The sequence below is a fragment of the Rhopalosiphum padi genome, chromosome 3 (assembly GCF_020882245.1).
Source record: "Rhopalosiphum padi isolate XX-2018 chromosome 3, ASM2088224v1, whole genome shotgun sequence".
NCBI lineage: Eukaryota > Metazoa > Arthropoda > Insecta > Hemiptera > Aphididae > Rhopalosiphum > Rhopalosiphum padi.
In genome coordinates this window covers 25,267,184-25,294,509 of record NC_083599.1, presented here as the reverse complement: position 1 = coordinate 25,294,509, position 27,326 = coordinate 25,267,184, and the positions used below count along the sequence as shown (strand labels likewise).

The 27,326-nt window shown below is 26.3% G+C and overlaps 3 protein-coding genes across 4 annotated transcripts; 1 reads left to right on the top strand and 2 right to left on the bottom strand.

The window, feature by feature from the left end:
- The first annotated feature begins 3,164 nt into the window (after nucleotides 1-3,164).
- On the top strand, nucleotides 3,165-11,040 carry LOC132926750 (cyclin-Y). 2 transcript variants are annotated; one of them, XR_009661521.1, is made up of 7 exons: nucleotides 3,165-4,026; nucleotides 4,808-4,839; nucleotides 5,849-6,037; nucleotides 6,120-6,253; nucleotides 6,319-6,471; nucleotides 8,832-9,748; nucleotides 9,828-11,040. XR_009661521.1 is itself a non-coding variant. In XM_060991141.1 (6 exons), the coding sequence occupies exons 1-6, from the start codon at nucleotides 3,780-3,782 to the stop codon at nucleotides 9,121-9,123; spliced, it is 1,047 nt and encodes a 348-aa protein (XP_060847124.1). In that variant the 5' UTR covers nucleotides 3,165-3,779; the 3' UTR covers nucleotides 9,124-11,040. The 2 variants fall into 2 exon arrangements, 1 of the variants encoding a protein (XP_060847124.1); XM_060991141.1 differs by having other exon boundaries at nucleotides 8,832-11,040.
- Nucleotides 11,041-12,711: 1,671 nt separating this feature from the next.
- LOC132927887 (radial spoke head protein 4 homolog A-like) lies at nucleotides 12,712-19,127 on the bottom strand. Its single transcript, XM_060992462.1, has 10 exons — nucleotides 18,663-19,127; nucleotides 18,411-18,597; nucleotides 18,095-18,333; nucleotides 17,919-18,006; nucleotides 17,405-17,707; nucleotides 17,226-17,345; nucleotides 16,939-17,116; nucleotides 13,923-14,080; nucleotides 13,521-13,744; nucleotides 12,712-13,427 (listed from the first exon to the last, which is right to left on the bottom strand). Exons 1-10 carry the CDS (start codon nucleotides 18,809-18,811, stop codon nucleotides 13,145-13,147), a joined length of 1,929 nt encoding a protein of 642 aa, XP_060848445.1. The 5' UTR covers nucleotides 18,812-19,127; the 3' UTR covers nucleotides 12,712-13,144.
- A 2,061-nt stretch (nucleotides 19,128-21,188) lies between these two features.
- LOC132924488 (uncharacterized) lies at nucleotides 21,189-24,454 on the bottom strand. The gene has a single exon (XM_060988843.1). The coding sequence runs from the start codon at nucleotides 24,054-24,056 to the stop codon at nucleotides 22,596-22,598; it is 1,461 nt and encodes a 486-aa protein (XP_060844826.1). The 5' UTR covers nucleotides 24,057-24,454; the 3' UTR covers nucleotides 21,189-22,595.
- Nucleotides 24,455-27,326: the final 2,872 nt, after the last annotated feature.

The window sequence follows — 27,326 nt, the reverse complement described above, 5'->3', positions numbered from 1 at the left end:
AAATAATTAACAAAAAAAATTAAACATTAAATAATGTAAATTATAATTGTAAATTTAAACGTAATAATTTTGAAAACTTGGTATATAAATATTTTTCTTGAGAATTGGAATATATGGATCACTAATTATTATTCTAGTCCAGAATATACAAACAAGAAAAATTATTAATTATTACAATTGAATAATAAAATCATATTTATTATTTATTTTTTTTAATATTTATAATGATATAGGTACTCGTACAGTGCTCAAATTGGGAAAATTTAAGTAGAGGAGCTCAATCCAACGATTTAAAAACTGCGTTCCAAGTGCACAATTACTTAACACAGACCTGTGGGGGGCTTTAAGCTTCCCCCACCAACCTTATTTACATTTTGAATGCCACTTTTAAGCTAGGTATACTGGTACACAGATATATAAATTCCAAATATAATATATTTTGATACCTACGCCCTAATAACTTATTTTTATGTATAGGTATTTATATATGGGATTCGGAAGTTTTTGCATTTGCATATTTTTTTGTAGTATTTGTAGGTTATTTTAGGTGAGTTATAAAATTGTTTTATGAAATGGACAATGGTGAAACTAAATATTATAAGTATTAAGTTTAAATTTGCATAGGTACCTATTTCGTCATGTTTTAGGAAAAGTACATATTTAAGCAATTTTTAGCATATTTGTGCATTTACTTAAAATTTTTAAATTTGTATGTACGTAAAATTGTCGGAAAAAACATATATAATAACGACAATTGTATAGCTGTGGATGGTGTGGTAAAACCTAATGACACCTAGATTCTAAATTGTACGACAAAATGAAAAGCAGTACGTGTTCGTTCGTTAATCACAGTTATAACTGATCGCAGATCACGCGTTATTTGCGCTAGGTATTTCTTATTAACAATATTAACTCAGGACCTATATGGCTATATTATGTGCCAGTTTTTTTTTTTAAATTATAATCAATTTGGTTTTTTTTTCGCGATTTTTATTATATACCTAACTAATTTTTAAGTTTTTATTTTTATAATTATAATAGCTATGCTTTATGCGTTGACAAAAACAAAATAAAAAAATAGCTGAATATTTTTAAGCATATTTTGACTGCATATTTCGATAATTTTAAGTGCAACAAGTCCTGAACCCTAAGCTATATAATATATTTATTATGGTATCATAATAGGTACCTCAGCGTCGGTCTGGCCCACTAGGTCACCTAGAATAGTATACATTTGAACAGTTTTGAATATTGTAGGCTATCAATCGATCAGTCGTAGCTAAATGAGAAAATTTAAATTTAAATCACTTATGAATCGTGCATGAGACATTTAAAAGTAACGATAACTTCTGCAAGTTTAGACAACACGACAACACATATATTCAAAAACATTATTATATATTATACTATCGTTTACACAAGTCAAGTGTAAGCGAGTAATTTTAAAACTTAAAATTTTAAAAACCAAACTTAGATCTTTCATAAGCCAACAATATCTGGATCCTTTATTTTGCATGTTTGTTGAATAAGATACACAGTTGTTTTTAAAATCAGTGAAAAAAAAAAATTTTTTTCAAATTAATTTTTAGTTAGAAATTTATAAAAGTTTCTATAGAATAGTCAAGTTTATTTTTTTAACCTTTTGAAGTTTAAATTTTTATGACATTGATATTCATCCGTAAAATAACTATTTTTCCTTAAACAATTTTTATATTTTATTTTGAAATTAAAAATGAATAATTGTAAATATTTGAAATTTTCACCAATAATGATAATAATTTTTCTACTCTTATTGAGTTATTTATAAACATTTACCGGTTGAACAAAAACAATATTTATTTTATTGATCCGATAATTTATTGTCTCCATAAGTTTTATAGGTTTGATAAAATATTTTGTCGATAGATAAATATTAAAAATCGTTGCACAAAACTTACATTTCATTCGAAATTAATAAATACAAATATCTCATTAGATATCTCATTGTTATGTTTTTTTTTTTTTTTTTTTTTTACCTACCTTTTTTTATATATGGTTGAAGTTATTATATTTATATTCATCTGTCATCACAATATGTAACAAATTACCAAATTATATTTTGTAATTATAAATGTATTGATGTATCATATATAACATTTTCAATTATGTTTGTTTTAGGCAGTTGGCAGGCTCCTCATAAGAAGTTCTAAATAAAATTCAATAGTCTAAAAAATATATTACTATTTTTTTTTTACAGACGATTGAGGTTAAAATTATTTATTATAATGTAGATTAGTAATTTTTGTTATTTTATTGCAATTCAAAATATTCATCGTTTATTTTTACTTTAAAGGTATACTTGATTAGCTGTTACTGTGTTTTGTATTTAATTTTCGTTAATCGTTCATTTGTTTATGATTTCGTTAATTATGTATTTCTCTACAGGGCACAGGCTACAAGCCTACGAGTTGTACAGTTTAGCAATGAACTTTTCACTTGTTATAGCTTTTAACTTATATATTTGGAGAGAGTAACAGCTTCTAAGTGGACCGAGGAGACATCCTCACACATCACGTCTATGTGTGATGTCTCCGTCTTACAAACGTACGACACATCAAATAAGTTCCAATTTTGTGTAAAAGTAAGAACTAATAACCTTTAACAATAGAGATAATTGACCTACTAACAAACTTCAAGGTAAAAACATTATCTATGCTTTCTCGCGGGTAATTTACGAGGTTTTCATTTTTAAACAAGTTATAACAATACTTAAATTGGAATTGCAATAATATAGATTATAGATCACAGTTAATATTGACAATATTGTTTATTCTAGCTTACTACTTGACTATAGTTAGTACACAAGATTAGAACGCGGGGATTTGCCATGCCGTACGTTCGTGAGACGGAAACTAGTAACTACACGCCCGGCCGGGTGTTAATCATCGCACGGGATTCCAGGAAATATTATCGGAATAGCACGTCGTCGACATCTGGCGTCCACCGGACAGGACACTGTGACGACTGCAGTTAGTGCAGTTGTATAATAAGCACTAAGTTTTAAAGTACACATTTATTATACGCTACTACTACTGTCTACTACTACTACTGCACTAATCGAGGAGTTCCGCCCACCACTTCCGCAAGACCGCAACGTAACACACGGTCGACGATATCGCTTAACACGCGTCAGTGATAACATCGATTTGTTGGTAAGTTGGTCGTTGTATGTTTGTGGGGCGACGATTTCGCGTAGGTAAACACCGAATATTATAATGTCAACAGAATAATATCGTACGTAATATTATTTTATTTTTATCTGTACACGTCCTCTCGGCCGCGGTGCGCCCGTTGTTATCCGTCAGAACTGGTGTGCGCAAGTTCATCGTAAATAACGATTATTATTATCTGACAAGTGACAATATGTCGTCATCGGTGACCGGCGGGTGTTTGTTGATTATTCACCGCCGTCTGATAATAATAATATAAAACTCGCACTGTACGTACGCACGCCAGCGCCGCAGCTCTGTCCCCTCTCCATCGTCGTCGCCGACGCCGCAAACTTTTGCCGACCGACGGTTAATCAAGAAAGCTTCGATACCTGCCGAGTACCGACCGCCGACACTCGCCCTGGCACTATTGGCCGAGATCGTAGACGTTCCACAATAATAATAATAATAATAATAATATAACATGGTTAACACATTTTATACATGTGTATAGAAAAAAATTGTTAAAAATGCTTTAACTTAAAACACTATTACCTTCACCATTGTATTAAACGTGTTTGTGTAACCTTCATGTTTATTGACAAAAGCATCTGCTTGTTACAAATCATGGGCAATTGGACTAGTTGTTGCTCGTACAGCAGCCCTCTATCAAGGCGCAAGGATGCCAATGGCGCTATAAATGAATTTACGCCAGAGGGTGACGAGAGTGTTGGAAACTTACAACATATTAGTGAACGTGAGCATGACGACTGGAACACTGATCCATCCGTTCATCCAAAAGTAGCAACAATATTTTTGGAAAGATCAAAAGTTGAAAGTAAGATTGATTTTGCTAAGCCACTTATTGTCTATTACTAATTAGTTTTACTTGGATGTTATTGCAATAAAATTTTACAAACTGCATTTAAAATAATCAGTTATTCCATTTAATATTATACTTGTATTATGTTATTATTATACTAAAATATTAAAACAAGTATTTATAAGTAACATTGACCCCTTTTTTTATTTTACAAATTGATACCCGTAGATACCTAAGTCATTTTTAAAAATCAATTTTTTAGTTTCTTAAGAATAAGACTACTAAGAGTACTCATTTTTGGTTTTGAGTTTGAACTTATCTTAACACTTAACAAAATTATCTTTACATACCTATAAAACATTTATAATTTATCTAGCTAAACATATTGGGTCATTAAAAAAAAAAAACAAATGCAATGTTTAGTCGTGAAAAATTAATAAATAATTTTTAGTTTTTTATAATTTAATAAGTGAGAATGTTGAAGTGAATTAATGGCTGAAACTTTAACTTACAGATAAATCTTGATAACAAAATCCTTTTAGGTATCTAGTACTTAGTAGTAGATAAATTATTGTATCATAGATAAAAACCTCATCAAGTATAGGTACTATATTCTTTAAAATCTTAATAAATATTTATTTCTATTTTTACAGTGTAAATTTACAATTTATATAGTAAATTATTAAATTAATTATTTTAAATGTTATGACTTGACTTACTGATAATGAATGAATATTTTTTTTTCAATAAGTGTTATTTATTGGTACCTATTATAATATTAACAAATTTTTTCCAGATGGTTTAACAAGAAAACAAAGTCAATCTCAGGTTTGTTTACTTGTATTATTTTATATTAATATCTGTGATAATATCTGATTATAAATTACAAATTATAATATTTTATTGAAATATTAGATTTTATTAACCGGTTAAGTTAAATAAATTTTACCTATTAAAAATTAGTTTTTTAATTACTGCTATATTACTAAAATTAATAAGTTGCAGTGTACAAGGTATGTTCAAAAGAAACGGGAATTTTTTGAAAAAAAATTATTTATTTGTCTACAACAATGCTATTTCTTTCAAAGAAGTCTCATTAGATATCAGTAATATCATATCATACACTTATACTAACGCACTTTTGCCATTTCTGGAACTTTGTCTCTTATCTTTAGCAAGAGAGCAGTAATACGTTTTTTAGTCTTATCTATGCTTAACTGTGATACTTCAAGCCACAAGGTTATTTTTATTTTTGGGTATAAAAAATGTTACACGGCGCTATTTTTGGAAAATATCGAGGGTGGGGTAATACTTTTTTGCTGTTTTATGCTAAAAATTCAAATATGCAATGAACTGTAAGCTGTTAATGCTTTATCATGGCCCAAAAGCCATTAGTTGTTTTGCCATAAATCCAAGTTTTTTTTTTCGCATTGGTTCTATTGAACGGCATTGAATTTGTAAGTAGTATTTCTGGTTGATTGTTCAACTTTGTGGGAAAAACTCATGGTGCACTATTCTGTTCCCAAAATAAAAAGAACGTTAGATGGTCATTGTTTTGTAAACTTAGAAGAGATTAAAAACTTTTGTTGAAAAAGCTAAAGACTATTCCAAAGATAAGAGTTGCTAGAGTGTTTTGAGAATTGTAAAAAACACTGGTTTAAATGTATAATATCTAATGGGAACTTCTTTGAAGGAGATAACATTAATATAGATACATCATTTTTTTTTTAATTCCCATTAATTTTTGAACACCTCATATGTTTTTGATTTAAAAAGTGTTATTAATGAATAAAATACCTTAATTTGTTTTTAATTTTTTTTTTTTTTAATATTACAGATTGTTGACTTCAGATCTCTAAAAAAAAGTAGTTCATGTTCTACTATATATTTAGATGATAGTACAGTATCTCAACCAAATCTAAAAAACACGGTAAAATGTGTAGCGCTTGCAATCTACTATCATATAAAAAATAGAACTTCTGAAAGACAAATTGAAATTTTTGATGAAAAATTACATCCCTTAACTGTAAGTATGACATAAACTCATAAGTCATAACTTTTTAATAAATTGTAACTATGTTACTTTTAATATTTTATTTGAACTATAGAGAGATAGAGTACCTGATAATTATGATGTTCATAGTCCAGAACATCGTCATATATATAAATTTGTTCGAACATTATTTAATGCTGCACAACTAACTGCTGAATGTGCTATTATAACATTAGTTTATTTAGAAAGGTAAAGTTTTTATCTTAATTATTTTATTTTATTCATTCATTAAAAAAAAAAAAAAAAAAATGTAGGTTATTAACTTATGCAGAAGTTGACATAACACCTGCCAATTGGAAGAGAATTGTTCTTGGTGCAATTTTATTAGCATCAAAAGTTTGGGATGATCAAGCTGTATGGAATGTAGATTATTGTCAAATTCTTAAAGATATAACAGTAGAAGATATGTATGTATACTATTATTTTTAATTTTGTGTTTTAGAAGTCATTTTTTTAATAAAGTACACTTAAGTTATTATAAACATTTATCTTAAGCACTATAACTACTTAACTTAATAAAAATATTTTATAGGACCAATGTTGGCCTTAATTTTAATAATAAGATATAAATTGACAAAAACATTCTATTGTTACATTGAATTTTTCAATATCTCAGTAAAATATATATAATAGGAAAACAGTAAACATATTCAATCTTTAAAATATCTTAGACAAAAATTATTATTTAAAATAATATCAATAGTAAAAATAATGAAATTCTCATACCTTCAAATAACATTCTTAAGTGTCTTTACAATCAATTCATCCTATTTTTTTCTAATCTTCACAATTGATAAGTTTTTTTATTTGAATGTTTTATACAAATAACTATGCCTTATATTAACTGATTTAAGAAAAATAAAATAAAATTGTCACTTTTTGACTTGGTGTAGGAGTAAATACATATTTATTAGAACATTTCAATTCTTAATTTTTCCCGTTTATTACGTTGTACGTAGTACAACTTATTTCATTATACAAATGATTACTCATTTTAATATAATATTTGAGTAAGACTATTTAATTTAATTTAATAACTATAGCTTTAAAATTAAAATAGACGTAATGAGAAATATTTATATTTTAATCTTAAATATCTATTTTAATTTTTTGTTTTTAGTAATTTAAATGTTTAAATCACGGTATATTCATATATTATAATATTATTTATAATGTACTATGCTTTAAATGTATTCAAATTATTTTATTATATTTTTGGTAAACAATAATCAATACTACTAATAGTATTAACTATTGTTTTAAGATATTAAAATTACAACAATTATTGAGTAATATTAATAATTATTCATACTATAGATGTTCTTATCTGTAATCTGTTAGATTTTCAATGTTTTAATACTTCAAAAAACGTTTTATCATTCAGTTTTAAATGGCTTATTTGACAAATTTTAATTTCAGTGTCAATGTCACAAAAAATAGCTTTGTTTAAATATATTTTTATAAATAAATGTTGATATTTAATAAGGTCTGTATAAGATGATATTTACATTCACATATACTCAGTAATAACATTTTAAATGTTCTTGTAATGTGTACTATGTGAACATAATCTAATTTCTATATTGAGTATTCCTTTACACATAGTAACTTATTATTTATTATGTATTATTTTGTTATTTTATTATTTTTAAATTTATTTATTTGCATTATAATTGCTTAGAATGCTTAGATATTTTATAAAATTTCTACTATACTCGCCGCAGAATAAGAATATACCTCGTCGCGCTGGTAGTTGTCCGATTCTCCACCGCAACCTTATCATAGTTGGGCTCATACATCTATTCCTTTTTGTTTTTGTTAGCCAATTAGTTACGACCTGCGCTTGGTGAACCTGTTATGGTCAGCCGCCAAGGTACATTCTTATTTCACGTTGAGTGTAAGTTAATTTTTAAAATTGGGTTTAATTAGTTACAAATTTGATTATTGAAGATAGATATTGAAGTTAGAAAAATACATTTTCATTTTTGATATTTTATAAATTTTTGGATTTTTACAATTTATTATTTTATAGTGACTATTTACCTTGGTATATAAAATGGTTTCTATGTTGTCTGAATTGTGTAGAAATATCATAACCTACTGGAAAATAATTAAATGAAATGTCTCATGAGTGTTATAAAATACAGCAGTTTCCATTTAATTTATCCACTAAATAGTTCCAATTCTGTATGTTATGAATAAAATACTTATGATTAAATCAAATATCATCACTAAGAGGACGCTATACCCGTTTTGTTGTGTCTGTCTTACAAGTACGCAACATAGCAAATCTACAAGTTCACATTTAGCTTCATTAGCTTTAATATTAGAGTGAATGGACCCCTATTATGAAACTTCGTGGTAAGAACCTTAAATCATTGTTCATTTGTAAGTATTTTATAATTTTTTCGTTTGAACATTTTTAAACTGCACTATGACATGTATACAAAACTTAATTAAAAAAACCTACCCATGAACACAGCTTAAGTTCTTATCATTAAGATTCATAATAAGATGATTCATTTTAAGTATTAAAATTAACAAAACTAAATATGAACTTCTAAACATAGATTTGGTATGTTGTTAACTTGTACAACAGAGACAACAAATGCAAGTTAAGCACTCTCATGCTAAAAATCTCTGCCCGTTTTATCTAAATTATAGTGACTACTTTATTTTGTTTTTGATCTTTATATTATTGTATTTAATAAAATATTTTTTATCAATAATCAAAAATTATATTTTCATAAATATTAATTTTGTTTAGGAATGAATTAGAACGTCAATTCCTTGAGATGCTTCAATTTAATATTAATGTTCCATCCAGTGTTTATGCCAAATATTATTTTGATCTACGCTCATTGGCTGAAGACAATGAATTGACATTCCCTGCAGAACCATTAAGTAAAGAACGAGCTAAAAAACTTGAAGCAATGTCTAGAGTGTTTGAAGATAAGATAACAGCAGAATTTTTAAAAAATGGTTTAAAAAAATGGTCTAGTCTAGATAATGTAAGCAGTACAACAGTTGCTCGTAAAAGTGTTGCTATATTATCTTAAAAATAAACTAAATATTTTTGCATTTATTTAACAAATGTAACGTCACCAATATTGTGATTGTTTTTAGGATTAATGTTTTAAGTTACTATAGTTATAAGACTTTTACTTTCTCCATATACTTTAAATCTAGTATTTTTATTAACTTTTTTTTGATCATATAGATATATTTTATTTGTTAGTATATAACTATAAATTAGAAAGAAGATTAAATTAGATTTATTGTTTAGTATTTCTTCAATGCTAAATTATTTTAAATAATCAAAATTACCAAACAATATTGAATTTAGTCAAAAACGTACCATATTAGGTTAAAAGTAATTAAGCAATAAAATCGAATAGCATTTCATTGCTTAATTGCATGCCATAACATAAGTTTAAGATAATTATTCCAAGTGTTCATTAAAAATTTCAATCAAGTTTTTGAATTGTCTTTCATTTCATTTCATTAGCTTATAAAGTTATTAATAAACACTGGAATTTTCTGTGTTGAGAAAAAATGCTTTATTACACACCATATATTATTTACTTAGTTAACTTACGCACTTTAATCGTAATATATTTCATATTATTTATTTTATTTGTAGGAATAAGATAACAATTTCAATTTGTATAATAAATGAGTCAGGTAACTGATGTGTAGTTAAAACATATATTTATTGTATGTAAATGACTTAATGTATTTTTCTACTTTTACATTTTTTCAGTTTAAATTGGACTTCAGAAGACATTTGCATTTGTTAATAGATATTTACCATGCTCACTTTTGTATGATGATTTTAATTACATATTATATCAAAATGTATTATTATTTTATTTTCAGAGATATTTTTTTAATAATATTATTATGTGTAAAATTACTATAAATTTATGACTATCAACAATTAATGACAATTATTATTATTTCAAATAATTTCTGTCTTCATTGTTTGTACCAAATGCATTAATTACAATAATTTAAATTTATTTTACATTCCTTTTAAATATTTATAGTTTTTTATTTTAACTTGATATTTTATTGTTTTATTTATTGTTAGTTACAATATCATGAAACATACCTATAATTATAATATTTATTATTTTATTTTATTCTGTAGAATATGATTAGTTGTGTTTTATTTATATTGCAGTGGTTAATAAAAGTAATAACAGAAATTTAAAATTTTTGAATTTATTTTAATAAACTTAATTTTTTTAATGAATCAACGAATTGCAAAAAAAAAATGAAATATTTGTTATTATATCATATTTATACATTAGATTTGATCAATTCATTTGATAAATGTTAAAAACAAGTCAAAAAATCTAATTTTTCGTAAATAATTTTTTTATGAGTTCTACGTGCTAATACAAATAACTGATACCAAAACGTACCCCTAAATATTGGTTGTTACAATTATAAGGTGTCATTATAATGATGAAATTTTGAAAAGTGATTTACAAATGTGTTTTTCTAAGCAAAAAAAACTTATAGAATATTACCCAATACAGTCTAATCTATATATATATATTATATACTGTTGGTAAAGCTTAGAATTTGATAATTTACTTGATCTTTATTAATGAATGCTATTCACTTAATGTAAATTAAAATGGTGCGATTTTTTTTTTTTTTTGTAATATTTTGTTTTAATTTTATATACTCTAGTGAGAGAATGCGCGCGCCGCAGACTGACCAAAATCAGTTTTTCTGCTTATTCTCAAATGATACCTAGCTATAAGCAAACCAGTTTTGATAGCATGGTGACATGGGCGGTTGTGCAGAATTGGCTCTCACTGAACAGAGTATAGTTATTTTTTGTAACAATAATAATTTCGTAGTGAACTATATCATATAAATACAACTAATTTTATGGTTATATTAACTATTTTTCATTAACGTTGAATGTTATTACTTATTTAAATTAAACCCAAATTATAGTAAGCAAATCTGAAATATGACATAAATAATATTGACTTTAACTATATACATTTCATATTTTTTGATAAAGTTGTATTTACACAGTTTTATTTATATTTAACAAATATGTACATCGTACAAAAATAATCTCAGTAGATTTTTATTTTACTCTAAAATTGATTCTTTTTTACATGGCCTGTACTTAATATCTTACCTCCTCTCCCAATAGTTAAATTTTTATAAATATATGATTAAATTGAATATCAAAATTGTTCATAGAAATAGTTTATGTATTATGATAACTGATGTATATACATAACATACTAAAAATTTAATGGTAAATTATATAAAGTATTGAGTGACTATTACTCATTCAAATTGCATAAGAAAAACTATGTTAGTATGAAAAGTAATAAAAATATTATTTAAAATAAATGTTCTCAAAGAAGAAAATTGAAGAAGCAAATTAAATAATATATAAACAGATTTATAAAATGTGTTTCTCATTTTTATTTTTATTGACGTTCTAATGTACCGACCTATTCATTGATTTTTTTTTTATTCTAGCTTCTAGAATCTAGAATGTTGATAAATGTTATAAACATAAAATTAAATTGTTTAATATCAAAAATTCAGAGAACCCACAATATTTTAGTTCTAGTTGTGCCAATGGAATTATCCACTAACCATAGGCGTAATTAGTCTTTAAAATTAGGAGGGGTTAGGTTCCTAAAAATGTTTTATAGCAAATTTTTTTTAATTAGATTACCTTATATTTATTATTTCTATTGGTGTTTACAACTGACTTGAATAATTATTATTTATATGAAACATATTTTTTTATATTGTAGGCAAAAATAAAGTTAATACTAATATCTTTATAAGGTTATAAAGGTTACACTTTATTTACACAACAATTCTCGGGGGACTAGAGCCCACCCAAGTCCCCCCTAGTTACGCTTATGCCACTAACATATATATTATATGATATATTCTATAATACAATATTATATACGCTATGTGAAAATAAAAATATTAAGTTGCATTGGATATTCTTAAGTTTGACGTAAATTTTAATTAGGTTTTTTTGATCGGTCTTTGGTGAATATATTATTCTGAAAAATAATTAATTTTTTAACTGTTACAGTTATTAATTTTCATAAATAATTTATGACAATCTCAATTAATTAAAGTTTTAAAAATTAAAAATACATATAGAAATTAAATAAAATTCAATACCTACTCTATATGTAACATGTAAGAACATTTATTTTGTTTAGTCAACAGTAGACAATATTTTAGTCATTGAATAAATACAGTAGGTACAAGTCATTATTTTTAATATTATCTTAAAGCTACGAACACTATATTATATTATAGTTAGTTTTATATTAATATTTTTTCGACTTTTATCTAATCCCTTATAAGTGACTCACTACCTACTATCATTGATGAATGCTATTATTCATTAATTTATCTAGGTACTTCAAATATTACTCACAAATTATTTGATACCGAAGGTTTCCGGTTGTATATGACGTATCTAGCGTTACTATTAATCAATAACTAGGTATAATTGTGTTAAATGATTTAACTTAAATCAATGTTTGACCAATTATCAAAAATTATAATGTTTGTGGAATTGTATTGTCTTTTTTAGTAGGTAGGTAGGTATTTGCCAAAGTATAAAATTATTTAAATATCACATATATTTTTGAAAAAAACCGGCTCTTATAGTACTAAAAATATAATATAATTATACTTACTTTAAATTTTAATTCTATTATATACAATACTATTCAGATTTATTGTACAGTATGTGTAGATATAACTAATCACATGTTGAACATATAAATTATTCTATGTGATAAATCAAATAAATGCAATTCCAATACTATACGATAGAAGGTTGCATACAGGACTATAATTAGTATAATTAGTAAAACAAATATATAGAAGAACCAAGACTCAAGAGCATAATTATACATGGTAGATATTATAAGTAGATAACTATTTACTAGGTAGATACTATATATTGTGTAACATTGTACGCGGATAATGTATAAAATAAAATAATATAACATAAAAGTGTTACAAATATAGCAACGACACACGTTACCGGCATCAATCGTCGTAGTCGTGTTGATTGAGGATTCTTTCTTCGTCCTCGTCTGCTGCATTAAACGGCTGCAGAACGCCGATTTTCATACGAGCTTGATCTTCTTTCCTTTTGTTAACTATTGCGAAATACAACAGTTCGTCCTCGCGAGTCGGGTCTTTAATCTCAGTAATTATGCTTGGATCGTCTTTATAGGAATCGGACCGCTGATATCCACTCAACGGCTGAACCGTAAAACTATAGGCGTTCCATTTGAGGCCCCAACCGTGATATGTGTAATCCAAAAGACTATACGCAGCAAAATATTGTAAATTATACACATATATAAACCAAAATGTAATTGACCATATTATAGGAATGTATAATATAATGTTTAAGTACTTTTCACGTGCAACTGCATGCGCTCCGGGCCAAAGATTGGACCGGATGGTCGTGTAAGTGATCGTGTGGTCAAATTGATTAGTTAATTCAAATTTCCATGGCGGCATTTCACCCACATAAGCGTCGTTTGACAGGTCTCCAAATATATCTAAATGATCACCGTCTCCTCTTCCGATTTCTAAGTTTATCTTAACCTTGCAATCATGTTCGATCCTCTCCGAGTTCTGAGCAATGTTATTTTTTTAAATTATTACCTATATCATTATTTGATTCTACGACTACATATATGATATTATAATAAATGTGTAACGATGCCTCAATGCCTGTCCTAAGTATACCTGTATATATATTTATATTTGACAAATTATCGATTATACCGATTGATCGGTCGATAAATATTACTTGTTGTAAGTCTCCTTCGGACTCTATAATATTGTTCCACGCCTTGGTCACTCCTTTTTCCGATATCAAGGGAGTGTGATGTACCCAATTGCTCGGTTCAAGTAAATCGTATACCGATAAAGGAGTGTAATCTGCGTTTGCTACATACTCGTGGACCCCTAGAAACGTAATTTAAATGCCTATTGTTCAATTCAAAAAACGAGGACGATTAAACTGATTTAAGTCATTAAATTGTATTTTATTTAACAGATAAAGAGATAAAAAGCGAAAACTACAACATATTATAATGTAGCCTGTCTTTATTTATAGGTAAGTAGGACGTTATACAGTAATATTACATAAACATTGTAGGTAATGTGAATTTATGATATTTATGGCTATATCGGCAACAGCAAATTATCCAACTACTGAACTACGTATAACGATGGAATTGAGAACTACCCACTAAATACGAAGTGTGTAAATACTAAATACTAACATTGTGAAATAGATAAATTGTTTAGTGTTTAGATACTATTGTTAAGCTATAGGCTATAGGACACTAGCCACTATAGTATGATAAAATTAATTTAATAAATAATAATACTGATACGATTAAGGTCAAAGGACAAAGAACACCTAAAAATATTGATCACGAATTATTGCAGTAAGACGAGCGTCAATATTTTTATTCCTACCAACAGTTGAACAGCTAGTGCTTTGTTTGCTCTGCGTCATTCGAAATATTTGAATCTATTAATTTGAAGAGTATAATAGGCACTGTCGCACAGGATAACACCATATCCACTTGTATATTTGCATTATTAAAATTCTACGAATATTATAAAATAATCATCATAATTAATATCTATTATAATTAGTAAATATTAATTATTGTTTAGTAGGTAGTTACCTATATATGGCTATATACTAAATACTATATATACGTGTATAATTAAATGTTTATGTTTATGATTTATTTTTATCACTATTTCATGGTAAATTAGTAGGTATATAATACTAAATAAAAAAAAACGGTCCTACCAAAACAATTTTCCAAATAGATATGAAAATATGAATAGTAAATACAGTTGAGTTGCGATAACTCGAACCTAGATAACTAGAATTTATTTTTATTCCCCTAGTAGAAATACAAATTATTTATATTAATAATAAATTAATATAAATTCGAGCTAGATATCTCGAAGCGAATTTTTATCTCCCTTCAACTTTGAGTTATCGCGACTTGACTGTAAAATGTTATAAATATATTATTACGATTACTTATATTAAATTATAGTATAGGAATTAAACTTTTGAACTTTAGGTATGTGAATTTAAATAAAATGGATAAATTTAAAAAATCGGATATGACATTATGACAATATTATGATGAATATAAAAAGAAAAATAAGAAAGCACATTATATAATAAATAATAATGATATGAAAGCTATATAGGTAGGTAATTAATAGAGTTTAATCTCAGTAATAGATGCTTTATAATAATGACATAATTGCATACCTATATAATAGATGCTTGATGTAGGAACTATTAATCACAAGTAATGGTAAAAATAATAATACATTACCTATATACTTATACAAGAATAATTATTTATATAACACTAAAATTAACTAGATAATTAATTAAAAAAAGAGAAAAATATAGGTAACCATGCACTCTGCAGTACAGTAATCAGTAGGAGTAGATGTCTATTTCACTTCGTCATTGAGTAAGTCATTGTATGATAAATAATTGCATACAACAAATGATTCTGAGTCTCTGAGTGAAAAAGGTCTGTCAGCCTATTAAATAAGTATATTTTATGGCATATTAAATTGCTATTATAGTAATTTATTTTGCTATAAGTAATATGGTAAGTTGAATTCATTGTTACCGAGAACATTGCATTTATTATTTTATTGCAATTAACTTTTATGTCAATACCTATTTATTATAATATAAGTAGGTTCGTGGTCTAAACTTTATAAATAGAAAATAGCATAAAATAAATCTAAATAGTTATGAGAAAATGTTATTGATATTTGTAATGTACAGAAAATATATTTATAATTAAATAAATATAAAAATTTCAAATTACCGCGAATAATAATGTTTATAAATTACAACGAAAGAAAACTTAAATTTGTAAAAATATCTTATTTCTTTTAAATTTGAATTTAAAATTTCTATAAAAAATGTTGTATACCAATATATTTTTTTTATATTTATGGTTCCAGTATAAAAAACTTTTGTTTTTCATATTTTCCTTGTCTTAATTTTTCAAAAAAATAAGGTTTGAATATTTAATTAATTTTTAAGTACAAAATGGTACATATTTTATGTTATTATAACGAGTATTTTGTCAAAATTTAAACTTCAAATGCTCATAAAAAAAATGTTACCTATATATTTTTAATTAGCTATACGTAATAACTAATAAGCTATTAAAAAGTTAAATTATTAACATATATATAGAATTAATAAATTAGTAGAAAAACTTAAAAAAAAATTTGAAAATACATGTTTTTACATAGCTCAAAAAATGTGAAATATACTAAAACATTATAAATATTTGGTAAAAATTTCAATGATTTACGGTTATTCATTTTTGAATAAATTACAACAAAATACGAATTAATTTTATCAAAAACCGAGGGTTTTCTGAAAAATTCCAGATTTTTCTTCATTTTTTTTTTTAACTGATAACTACTGAGAATTATTTTAATCGCCCTAACTAAATCTAATTTGTTAACAGAAAAAATATTGAAGTTGAAAATCAATCCATTATATTTTCTATAAATCATGAATACGCAAACAAGAAAACAACACATATCATTGTAAAATCAATACACTCATCTCCGCCCAGAATCTAAAATAACGAGAATTATTTCGAAGTATATAACTTTACAAATAAATAGCTAGTAACGAATAAATAAATTCTAAAAAAATAAACATAACATGGTAACTGCAGGTAACATTCATATTTCAGATCAAAGAAGTAAAATATGTGGACGATTTGGAAAATACTTACATTTGTGCGACATAGCTTTCGATTGGAAAGTGTTTAATTTCCTCCATTTATATAAATTTGAATTGTAGTTAAGTACAAAATAATCACGTGGTGATATTTGAGTTGCAGCTGTTATTCTTGCAATTTGAGCTCTGAGATAATGTTTTTCCAAACCTTGGAATAATGGATAAGATTCAACCTGTGTATGTATAAGGTATTTTATTAGCAGATGCCTACCAAACATTTTCTAATAAGTTAATAATGAAAAAAAAATATGTGAATAGCAATGTAATCGTCGTTATTCTTACAGGCGACTCCAAATTTCCTGTAAAGTATCGTTTGATATTCCGCGATTGAATAATATGATGAGGCTTGAGAAGAGGCAGTTCGATCCATGAATCGTTTAATTGATTTGTTACAAAATATGACTAAATAATGAATATTACAATTTATATTATAAGAAAAGCGGGCAAAAAATATTATGAACCTTTTTATTAGCTCCGAAACCAAATATTTCATGGGATAAATAATCATCATCATCATCATCGCGTTCTACGGGTTGAAAGGAACATACTTCCGATTTCAGAGAATCGAATAAAAACTCATCGGATTCGTCGTTAATATCTTTGCGAATTTGAGAAGATAATGTAGTTTTGGAAAAAAATTCATTTTCTTCTTCAGATAATATATATTTTTCTAATTCTACTTCTTCTTGATTTTCGTTTTCGTTTTCATTATCATAATCATGTGGTACTTTATTTTTGTTAGTATTAAAAACAAAATTTAAGAGCTGTGGAAAACAGTAAACAATATGATTTTTAATACCATAAATTATTGGAATTATTTGGTAATTATTCATTAAGCTGCAGATACATTTTTAATAGGTACCTATTGGAGATTTTTAAAGTATTTGAAAATTTAAAATAAAATATCTATACATTATAAAATTGGATCTGTGAAAATCAGAAGTTAGAATTATTAATTATAATTTTAATGCTTACTCTCAGTTTATATTCCAATTCTTTATTTTTCCATTCACATTCTAAAATATAATAGTTACGTTTTAAGCCTATTATTTTACCCCAATATCTGTAATCATGAATATACTCATTAAATTAAATTTTCAAACCAAAAATAGGCACTAGTATTATCTTAATTCTAAAATGTGTGTAGGTACCTAATACTTTTAAATTTTTGGAGTTGTGACATTTGGTCCATAGTAATTCCAATAAGGTGAGCTTCATCATTTGTTATGCCACACCCTGCCTTATTAAACATGTAATTAATTTTTGATAAGTTTTGTACGTTAATCTCATCTACTTCTTCGTCATATTGCGTATCATCATATTCTGCTTCGGCTTCATACCCATAGGATATACTACTTGTTTTGTATTCTCTGACATTAAATATGGTATCCTAAAATGCATCATGCATTCAAAATGTTTTATTTTTATTTTTCATAGAAGTTAATATTAATATAAATTAAATAATACTTTATATATTTCTATTATTTTGTTATAGATGTCAATGTCAATGTTATTAAAAAAATTCAAATCAGGATTCGGTTGTGATTTCTGATATAACATCTTAATATTTTCACTGTAGTATTCAAAATATGTTAGTGGCTGTATAGGATTTTGAAATATAAACATATCTAATAATGTTTGAATATGTGTATACCTGTACAACAATTATGTATCATTTATAATACAATAATAACTTGTTATTATTAGCAAATACCATACAAACTAATTCCGCAGTTTTCTTTACTTATCATGTAAGACAATAGCTCACTGGATACCGATTTTAACATTGAATTTCGACTTTTCATATTTGTAGTTTTTCTATTTGTTTTTTTACCTTTATTTGTTATTTTTCCTAAATTATTGAACATTTTTTTCCTGTTATTTGTTTTAAATTAAATTTAAAATGAAAAGATAATGTAATGTACGTAAATAAAAATAATATTGGTTATTTACAATGTCTACAAATAAAATAATTAGTTTTTGTTGTCAAGGTACCTAGCTATTTACACATTTACATATAATATTTCATGTAAAAACATAAATAAAATATATTATATAGCACATTTTAAGTAAAAATAGAATCAAACATTTGTTTTCTTTATTAAATTAACTATTAAATTATTAAAACTAATGTAACAAAATAATTAGTCACATAAGTGTTAGAGATAGACAAATATAATTTTGAAAATCTGGTATTCTATTTTAGAATGTGTTATATTACTATCTTATTTGCTATATTTGTAACTATCTCCATGATTTCAATATTATAAAATTGAGTGTGCTGTACAAATAATAAGGGTTACCAATATAATATATTATGTTTATCATATAGACCAGCAGTTCCCAAACTTTTTAGTTGTGTGGACCACCAATTTTGTAAAAAAAAATCTTTGAGACCAACTAATAACACATCTATATAAGTTCTTATATAATAAATATAATATTATAAGGTAGGTATATAATAAAAATGTATAATAATATTATTTTAAATATATGTTAGTAATGTTGATATTATATGGTCCACGGCATAGTTCCATGCTACCTACAGCCCACAAGTGGGCCATAGACTATAGGTTAGGAACCGCTGATATAGATTACAGAACTTATATAGCTGGTATAATCTATAAACATAATATTATAGGTCATAAACTCATAGTATAGAGATGTTGATTCATCTACAAGTGGAAAAAGTAAATTATTAAGACTTAAGTATGTAATATTTTGCTACAGTGTACAAGTCAATCATAAAATAATATATAGTTTAACTATCTCCAGTTATATTATAAACAATAAAAATAAATTTCATTTTTTTTTTACATAAACTTTTTTATTTAGAACTTTTTAAGAATAACAAACTCCATTCTAATTACCATCATTTGGCTTGACAGCGGGAAAATACAATAAGACTCAGTCTCCCTACCTCAGAAACAGATAAAAGTGTTCCCTTTAATGTTTGTACTAAAATGCTAGACTATTCAAATCTGACCAACTACAATTAATTATTATCAGTCATCAAATAATATTCTTTTATATTTTTGAAAATGTGCATTTAACGTTTTTAAAGGAACATTTTATATTTTAATAAAAATATTTAGTTTGGAAGGTGATTTCTGGTAGTAAATTGTGTAACTCATTAAGGAATTGAAAGTAAGAATTTCTTAGTACTTTTCAAAATAATCGAGTAAATCTTATACAAAACTAATTTTTAACAAATTCAATTTTCTTATAATTCAATAACTAATAATCATAATCTACTTGATATTTTTTCCAAATAATTATTTTCCTGTTTTTATGTATATTTTTTTGAGCTATTTTTAGACATTTTAAATTTTTATTTTTTATTTCATTTTTTTTTATAGTTTTTGACAAAAAATTATTGGTTAGTTAAAAAGCTTGAAAATGTAATATGAGGTTTCTCATAAGCTGATATTACTGAGATTATATAAAAAGAAATAGGCGTAAGTCCACATTTTTTTTTTACAGGAGAGATGTTTAAGTTCAAATTTTGACAACATTTGTCAAATTTAAAAAATGTTATAGTTAAAAATGTAAGTATTCAAGTTTTATGCCTGAGGTTTTCAAAATACAGTGTAAGGAAACTCATGGTAGATCATTTTGAAACTCAGAAATCTAATGAGTATACAAAAACAATTTTTCTTAGACATTTTAATTTAAAATGTTGGCAAAATTAAATATTTAAACAAAGATGAACAATTGTAATTAATTTTATTGCTATTTAAATTTTTTGTTTATTTTTTTTTTTGAAAATTGAAATGATAAAGTATATTATTATATTTTATTATACACATTACACAATGACATATTCAAAATATTAATTTAAAAAAAATATATGATAATATAATATATTTAGGAATGTAGGCTGCCTTCTCCACTTATAATCATTTTTCGTATGAAATTATTAAAAATTATTAATAATATTAATAATATTATCCATTACAATGGTGATGTACAGTCAACTTATATCATATAGCAATGTGGTTAGTGGTTACCTATTTCCCGATTTTAATTAATTTACTTTTGTATATATATATAAATTATATATTTAACCATTACCTTTTATCAATGGAATACCATAACGTAAATAGGCTAAACATTGGTAATGGTTTACTACGCTACGTTGCTACTATAAGCATCACAACCTCTATAACAATTTTTTTCTTTATTTGTTACATCCCAGATATATTAGATACTATATTTTTTAATAAATCAACAAAACATAATATATACATTTTTAAACATTATTATATTTGTATGAACATTGAACAATTAATTTATAGAATATAGATACAGGTAACACATTTTGAATAAGATCAATAAAATATAATATATTGACATAATATTTCAAAATGTATTAAAGATATATTTTATTAGGTAGATCAAAATATTATTAACTGGCAAGATTCAAAAATATTTTTTAACAATATTAATAAAGTATGATATTTATGTACATATTATATCACAAAAATTATTAATTATTTATAGTGACAAACTTCATACTACATCTATGTGAATACCTTAAATATTTTATTTGTATAATAAATAGGTATTTACTTGTTAAAATTGATAAATTGTATGTGTATAAAATATTAATACTAATTATAACATTATTATAAATTATAATAATAGTAAATATGATTAACAATATTAGTCTATTAAATGCTTAGATAATTGTTTTAGAAATAAGTTTCAAAAAAAAATTATGAAAACATGAAAATACTTGCTTACACCTATATATATACTTTTAATATTTCATAAGTGCAAGATAGATATTTAATCCAATACTCAAATTTAACGATTATTATGTAAAAAATTAAAAAAAAAAATTAATAAACATTTTAACACTATTAATATTAAAAATATTTAAAACATTGATAATGCCGATATTTCAAGTCAAATATACATAATAAAAACTTAAAACCATACAGAGATTTTCTTAAAATAATTAATACATAACACAAAATGCTATGTCATGTTAAAATGTTGTACATTCATAAACTTTTTTCATATTTATTATATTTCTAATATATTTCAGCGACTATATTTACACATTTTTATTTCATTAATTTAGTTAATTTAATATGTAAATTATATTATTTTAAAACTTATTATTTATAAATAAAAAATAATAATTATTATAATATGGGTAAATCCTAAGGTAAATCTTTGTTACCATCAAAACTTAAGTATGAAAATATTTATGAAAATAACAAAAAAAATAAGAAATAATTTAGGTATTAATATTATATAATTATTTAAACATATATAATATTGAGTGAAATATAAAATGTTTTAGTTAACCAATTAAGGTATTCAGATAAAGATACGTCAGATTTAATAATAATTTTGTAATATGTAAAAGTGGTCAACAATATTTTTAAACATAACTTATAATTTAATAATAATGTTTAACTAAATAATTAATTTAAACAGGTAGTAATGTACAAGTACATTTTGGCAGGGAGGTATAGAAATAAGTAATGTAATTTATGTTAGTACCAATTTTTTTTATTTAAATGTAAAACAATTAACATTTTATCTAGCATTAAAAATAATAATGTTAAAATTATTCATATAATTAGAAATATTGAAATAAAATATAATTATAATTAAATGAGTTTTTTAAAAAAGAGATTAGTTTTCTGAATCAAATATGCGTACCCTTACACGTTGCTTATAATGATACTCTTTTAAGTACGACTTTAATAGTTTTGGAAGTTTTAATTGATTGACATCATCATATGTAATTTGACTACAAATTGCTGCACGGCAGGTATGTTGCAAAGAAAATGTGAAATTTCGATGTAATGGTATGGTCAGCATTGGTTCAAAAAACATACAGCAAGTAGGATCTTTATAATGTTCTATTAGTCCGCAAACTGTAGATGATGCAAAAACACCAGGATCCCTTGAATCAAAACTAAAGAGATGATTCCACTGTTCAATTCGTGCATGTAAAGATCGACCGTATTTCCTGAAGCTTACAGAAAACAAATACTCTTCTTGAGCCGAATCTCTAAGTAAAAAGGTGCCTTCAGGTTTATTTTCAAGCAATTTTTCTGCCTCATATCTGTCCATTTTGCCCCAATAAAACGAACAATTTGTGATTTGAAGTAGATCAGGAACTAAGTAGTGAATATAGTCAATGGATGTATGTATTCGTTGACTGTCATCCATATCATGTGGAGCAGTTAAAGCTGTCATTGCAGCTCTATGGAATAAAGAGGTTAAATTGTCTATAGTCATTTTGGGCAAACTAAATTCTACCAGTTGTATGTGTAACCCAGGCCTGAATCCTGGCGGTGGTTCGATACCCTCTTGGATTTCTTTGGCCCGCTCTTTGTAAGCTCTGTCTTCAAGGTCTTCCTTCATAAATTCTTCTCTACTCAGTTCTGCCAGATCTATAAATCCTTCATCAAACGAAGGCAAAACCAATTCACTGCGTGTATCAAACGAATTAAAAGCATTTAATGCAGTTCCAAAGTTGCGCAAGTCATGAAACGCTTCATCACTCAGGTCTGGATTGTTGAGCATTGAAGGATCAAACAAACTGTCAGTTAAATCATCAATATCAACATTTTCATCATCATCTTCATCTTCATTTTCTTCCGTGCGGTTATAACCTGTGCACACGCAAGTCTCATCATTCTTTTCTTCGTTTGAGCCTTTGGGCATATAGTCATTTGGATTATAGTACTTTGTACTCTTTGACTTTGGACGAGAGCAGTTGAAACGCAACACCCAGTGGTTAAGCTTTTTAGAACCAGCTGTGCTTTTCGTCGAGGACGTCTGCGTGTTCTTGGACGTCACCGTTTCTACGCCGGAAGTCGTTGCTGGCGCTTCGCAACCGTTCACGCTCTGATCACCGCCCGAGGAGGACGCTCCGTCACTGTTGGAAACGTAAATATTCTCGAAATGCTGCTGATCTCCTGCGACTGGAACGCCGTGCACCGCACAGACGGGAACGGAGGCTGCGGCCGGGATGGACGAGCGCGGGCTGTTTCTGGCCCCCGCGGTCGGCCCATCGTTGTTTTTCGACGAGTCGGAATTCTTCCAAGAGAACACGTCGCCAAGGCTGCTAACTTTTTGTCCCATTTTCACGTCAATCCAAACACGTCATTTATTAGAAACTGATCGATAGTTTTCCAGGAAAAAAAAAATGAAACGGCGGTCGTCGAACGCGAAACGGCGGACTCCCGAAATAAAAATGTCTTCCGTGAACGGATGTCGCGTCGCCCACCGACGACGCCGCGGTCGTCTGTTACCAAATCGGTCGCCCGTGTGGTGTCCGTCAGACGGTGGCGATACCGAAAAACCGAGAGAAGTTTACTACGGAAATTTCTAGGAAAATAGACAATGACAACTGTACAAGCGGATTGTTTGATTTTTTTTTTACTATTCGCGACAACTTCCGTCCGTGATAACCGACGTCGACGATCCTATAAACGAGTGAACTACTGTAATAGTATTATATCTTATACATTTATTATTATTATTATTGTGTTTCTCTGTGGCCTGCGCATATCACCACTATCATCTTGCGATGTGCGTGAGTGGTGTGGCGTGCGCGTGCGCGTTGCTTTTTGCTGCGCTTGCGCGTCGTATTGTGTGCGATCCCCGCGTCCTTGCTGCTCGTAGATCGTAGTGTTGGCGAGTGTTCTTGCCCCATGTCGTTGCTTTCACCATATTCCGTTTTCAGTATTCCACTATTCAGCATTCGGTCTTTTTTAGTCCGTATCTGGTACCACCGTTGCGTCAAAACGCATTTCTGCCGATTCTACCTCCATGCGTTGCGTTTAGTAATGTAACAACTAAACAAGCTATTTAATTATGCCTCCATGCGACATGTACAGTTCTTTGATTTTTCAACCGCCGAGTACGCACACAAGTTATCGTGGTAGGTACCGATATTTTTCAATTTTCACCATCTATACCTGACTTCTATGTTATATTGTTTTATATTATAAGCAGGGCTCGTAAGTTCATGCACTAAAAAATGCATAAATTAGCATGCATTCATGCTCTAAATATTGGCAAAATATGCACTAAAAGGTTCGGAAATATGCATTTATATTCGCTAACATTTTTAAAATATGCACAATATAAAAAAATTATAGGCAAATTTTGAAATAATAAGATAAAACATCAATTCATTTTAAAAGTATTTAATTTAATTTTTATACACTTTAAAATAGTCAAAATTAATAAAAAATAAATCAAAATTAATATGTACTATGATTTGGTAAACAGGAAAATAAAAAAAATAAGAAACAAAAAGGAACCAAAATATTTAAAGAAATAAATATAATATTTGTTTTAGTAATAATTATATGCTCTAATAATCCAAAAATTCTACTATATGACAAATAGGTATGCCTTAACACCCAAAATATGCAAAAACATACACTATTATACTTTATATAATTATTACTAGGGCTAGGATTTATATGTAATTAGAAAAATTTTAAATTATGTTAACGTGTAAAATTAAAAAAAAATCCTAAATAATTTTTGAATAATAAACAATTAATTGTTTTTAATTTCTAATCAATTTAATTTAAAAATATAAAATATAAAAATAATTTTACAAACACGCGAACGCAAGTACTGACACTGTTGAAAATTCGTAAATATATTTTGTCTAATAATTGTTGAATATAAAGTATAATCTAAGATCATAATTGTATAGTTGTCAACAGAAACAAATAAAATAAACTATAATCAAATTATTAATATTCAACTAATACTTTTAAATAGGTACTTATTTACTATATGCATTATACACTTACAATTTTTACGAGTACTGTTATCGAAGTATAAATAAATAATACTATACTAAATCACCGAAATTGTCAAAATTTACATTTACGAAATATGTAAAAAAAAAGGCAGACATTTTACAAATAATGTTAAAATATGTATTTATGAAGAAATATGCAAAAACATTTAAAATAAAATATGTTTTATTTTATTGCAAATCACGTGAAATGAATTTATCATTTGCAATACTTAATTTATCATGTTTTAGTTAAAATATGTATTTACATACAAATCCCAGTCCTAATTATTACTATTGTTATGAAATGGATTTGTATCTTAGTTAGCATGTTTTCCTGTGTAGCAAAAAATACATGCAAATGAACTTACGAGCCCTGATTATGAGGTAATAATTTGTATCTGTGTAATTAATTTAACTTAAGTTATAAGTTACTGTTTCGATCACATTTTATTATAAGAAATATATACTTAAATTATTTAAGATTCTGAACGGAGTGTTGAATGTATTGATTTTACAATGATGTTTTTTTTTTTTAACTTTTTTGTGTCTGTGGTCTGTCATCACGTTTTGGAGTAATAATAGTGCTTTGATTTTTGACTTCAGCCCCTCTGTGAAAAATGTCCAGTAGTTTTCAAAAGCGTCAGGAAAACCCCTGAAAAAGTAACGGAAAAACGGGAATTTTTACGCATAACCACTTTTCGACCAAATCGATTTTTTGATTTTGCTGTAACTCAAAAATACTTGTAAATACTTGAAATTTTTACAAAATGTTTATATTAGTGTTGTATATATACGATTAAATTTTCAAAATATTTAGAATTTTTTCAAACTATTTATAGACCATTGAAATTTTCGATTTTTCTAAATTTTTTTTCTTGAAATGCCGATAAAAAAATTTGGCTTTCCAAAAAATCTTTAAAATTTAATACAAGGTTTATTATAAGCTGTTCTTATTTTAGTAAAAAAAAAAATCAAAAATCGTTAATCACAATTTTTGTTTATAAGCATTAAAAGTTTAAATGCTTACGAAATATATAAAAATAGTAATTTTGAAGTTGAAAATTCATAAATTTTTTGTAATTTATATCTTAGGTTTAAAAACCCAATACAAGGTTCTCGATAACTTTTTCTTCAAATAACAGTAAAAAAAAAACTTCAGCATCAATATAGGAAAAATTGTATGAGCGTATGAAATTTATGTTTTTACGAAATCGAGTAAACTAACGATATATTATTAGTTATTCTTATTACAATTTAAATATAAGTAATAATATAATATATCCTACTAATTATCCTAGACTGACAAATCATCTCCGTTCAGAATCGTTTTTAGTATACAATGATACCTACCTATCATTGTATTCAAATTTAACATATCTATTATGGTGACTTACTCTCCATCTCTACTATACAGCAGAGCGATACCCACTGTCCACTGGTCCACCTTTTTTTTGTAGTACATTTACTAAATTATCAGTTTCTTATTTTTAAATACATTGTAAGAAGCATTTTAAAATATTAATATGATAGGTCGAATTATTTTTTGACGAAAAATATTAAATTTGAAATGTCATTGTGTATATAAA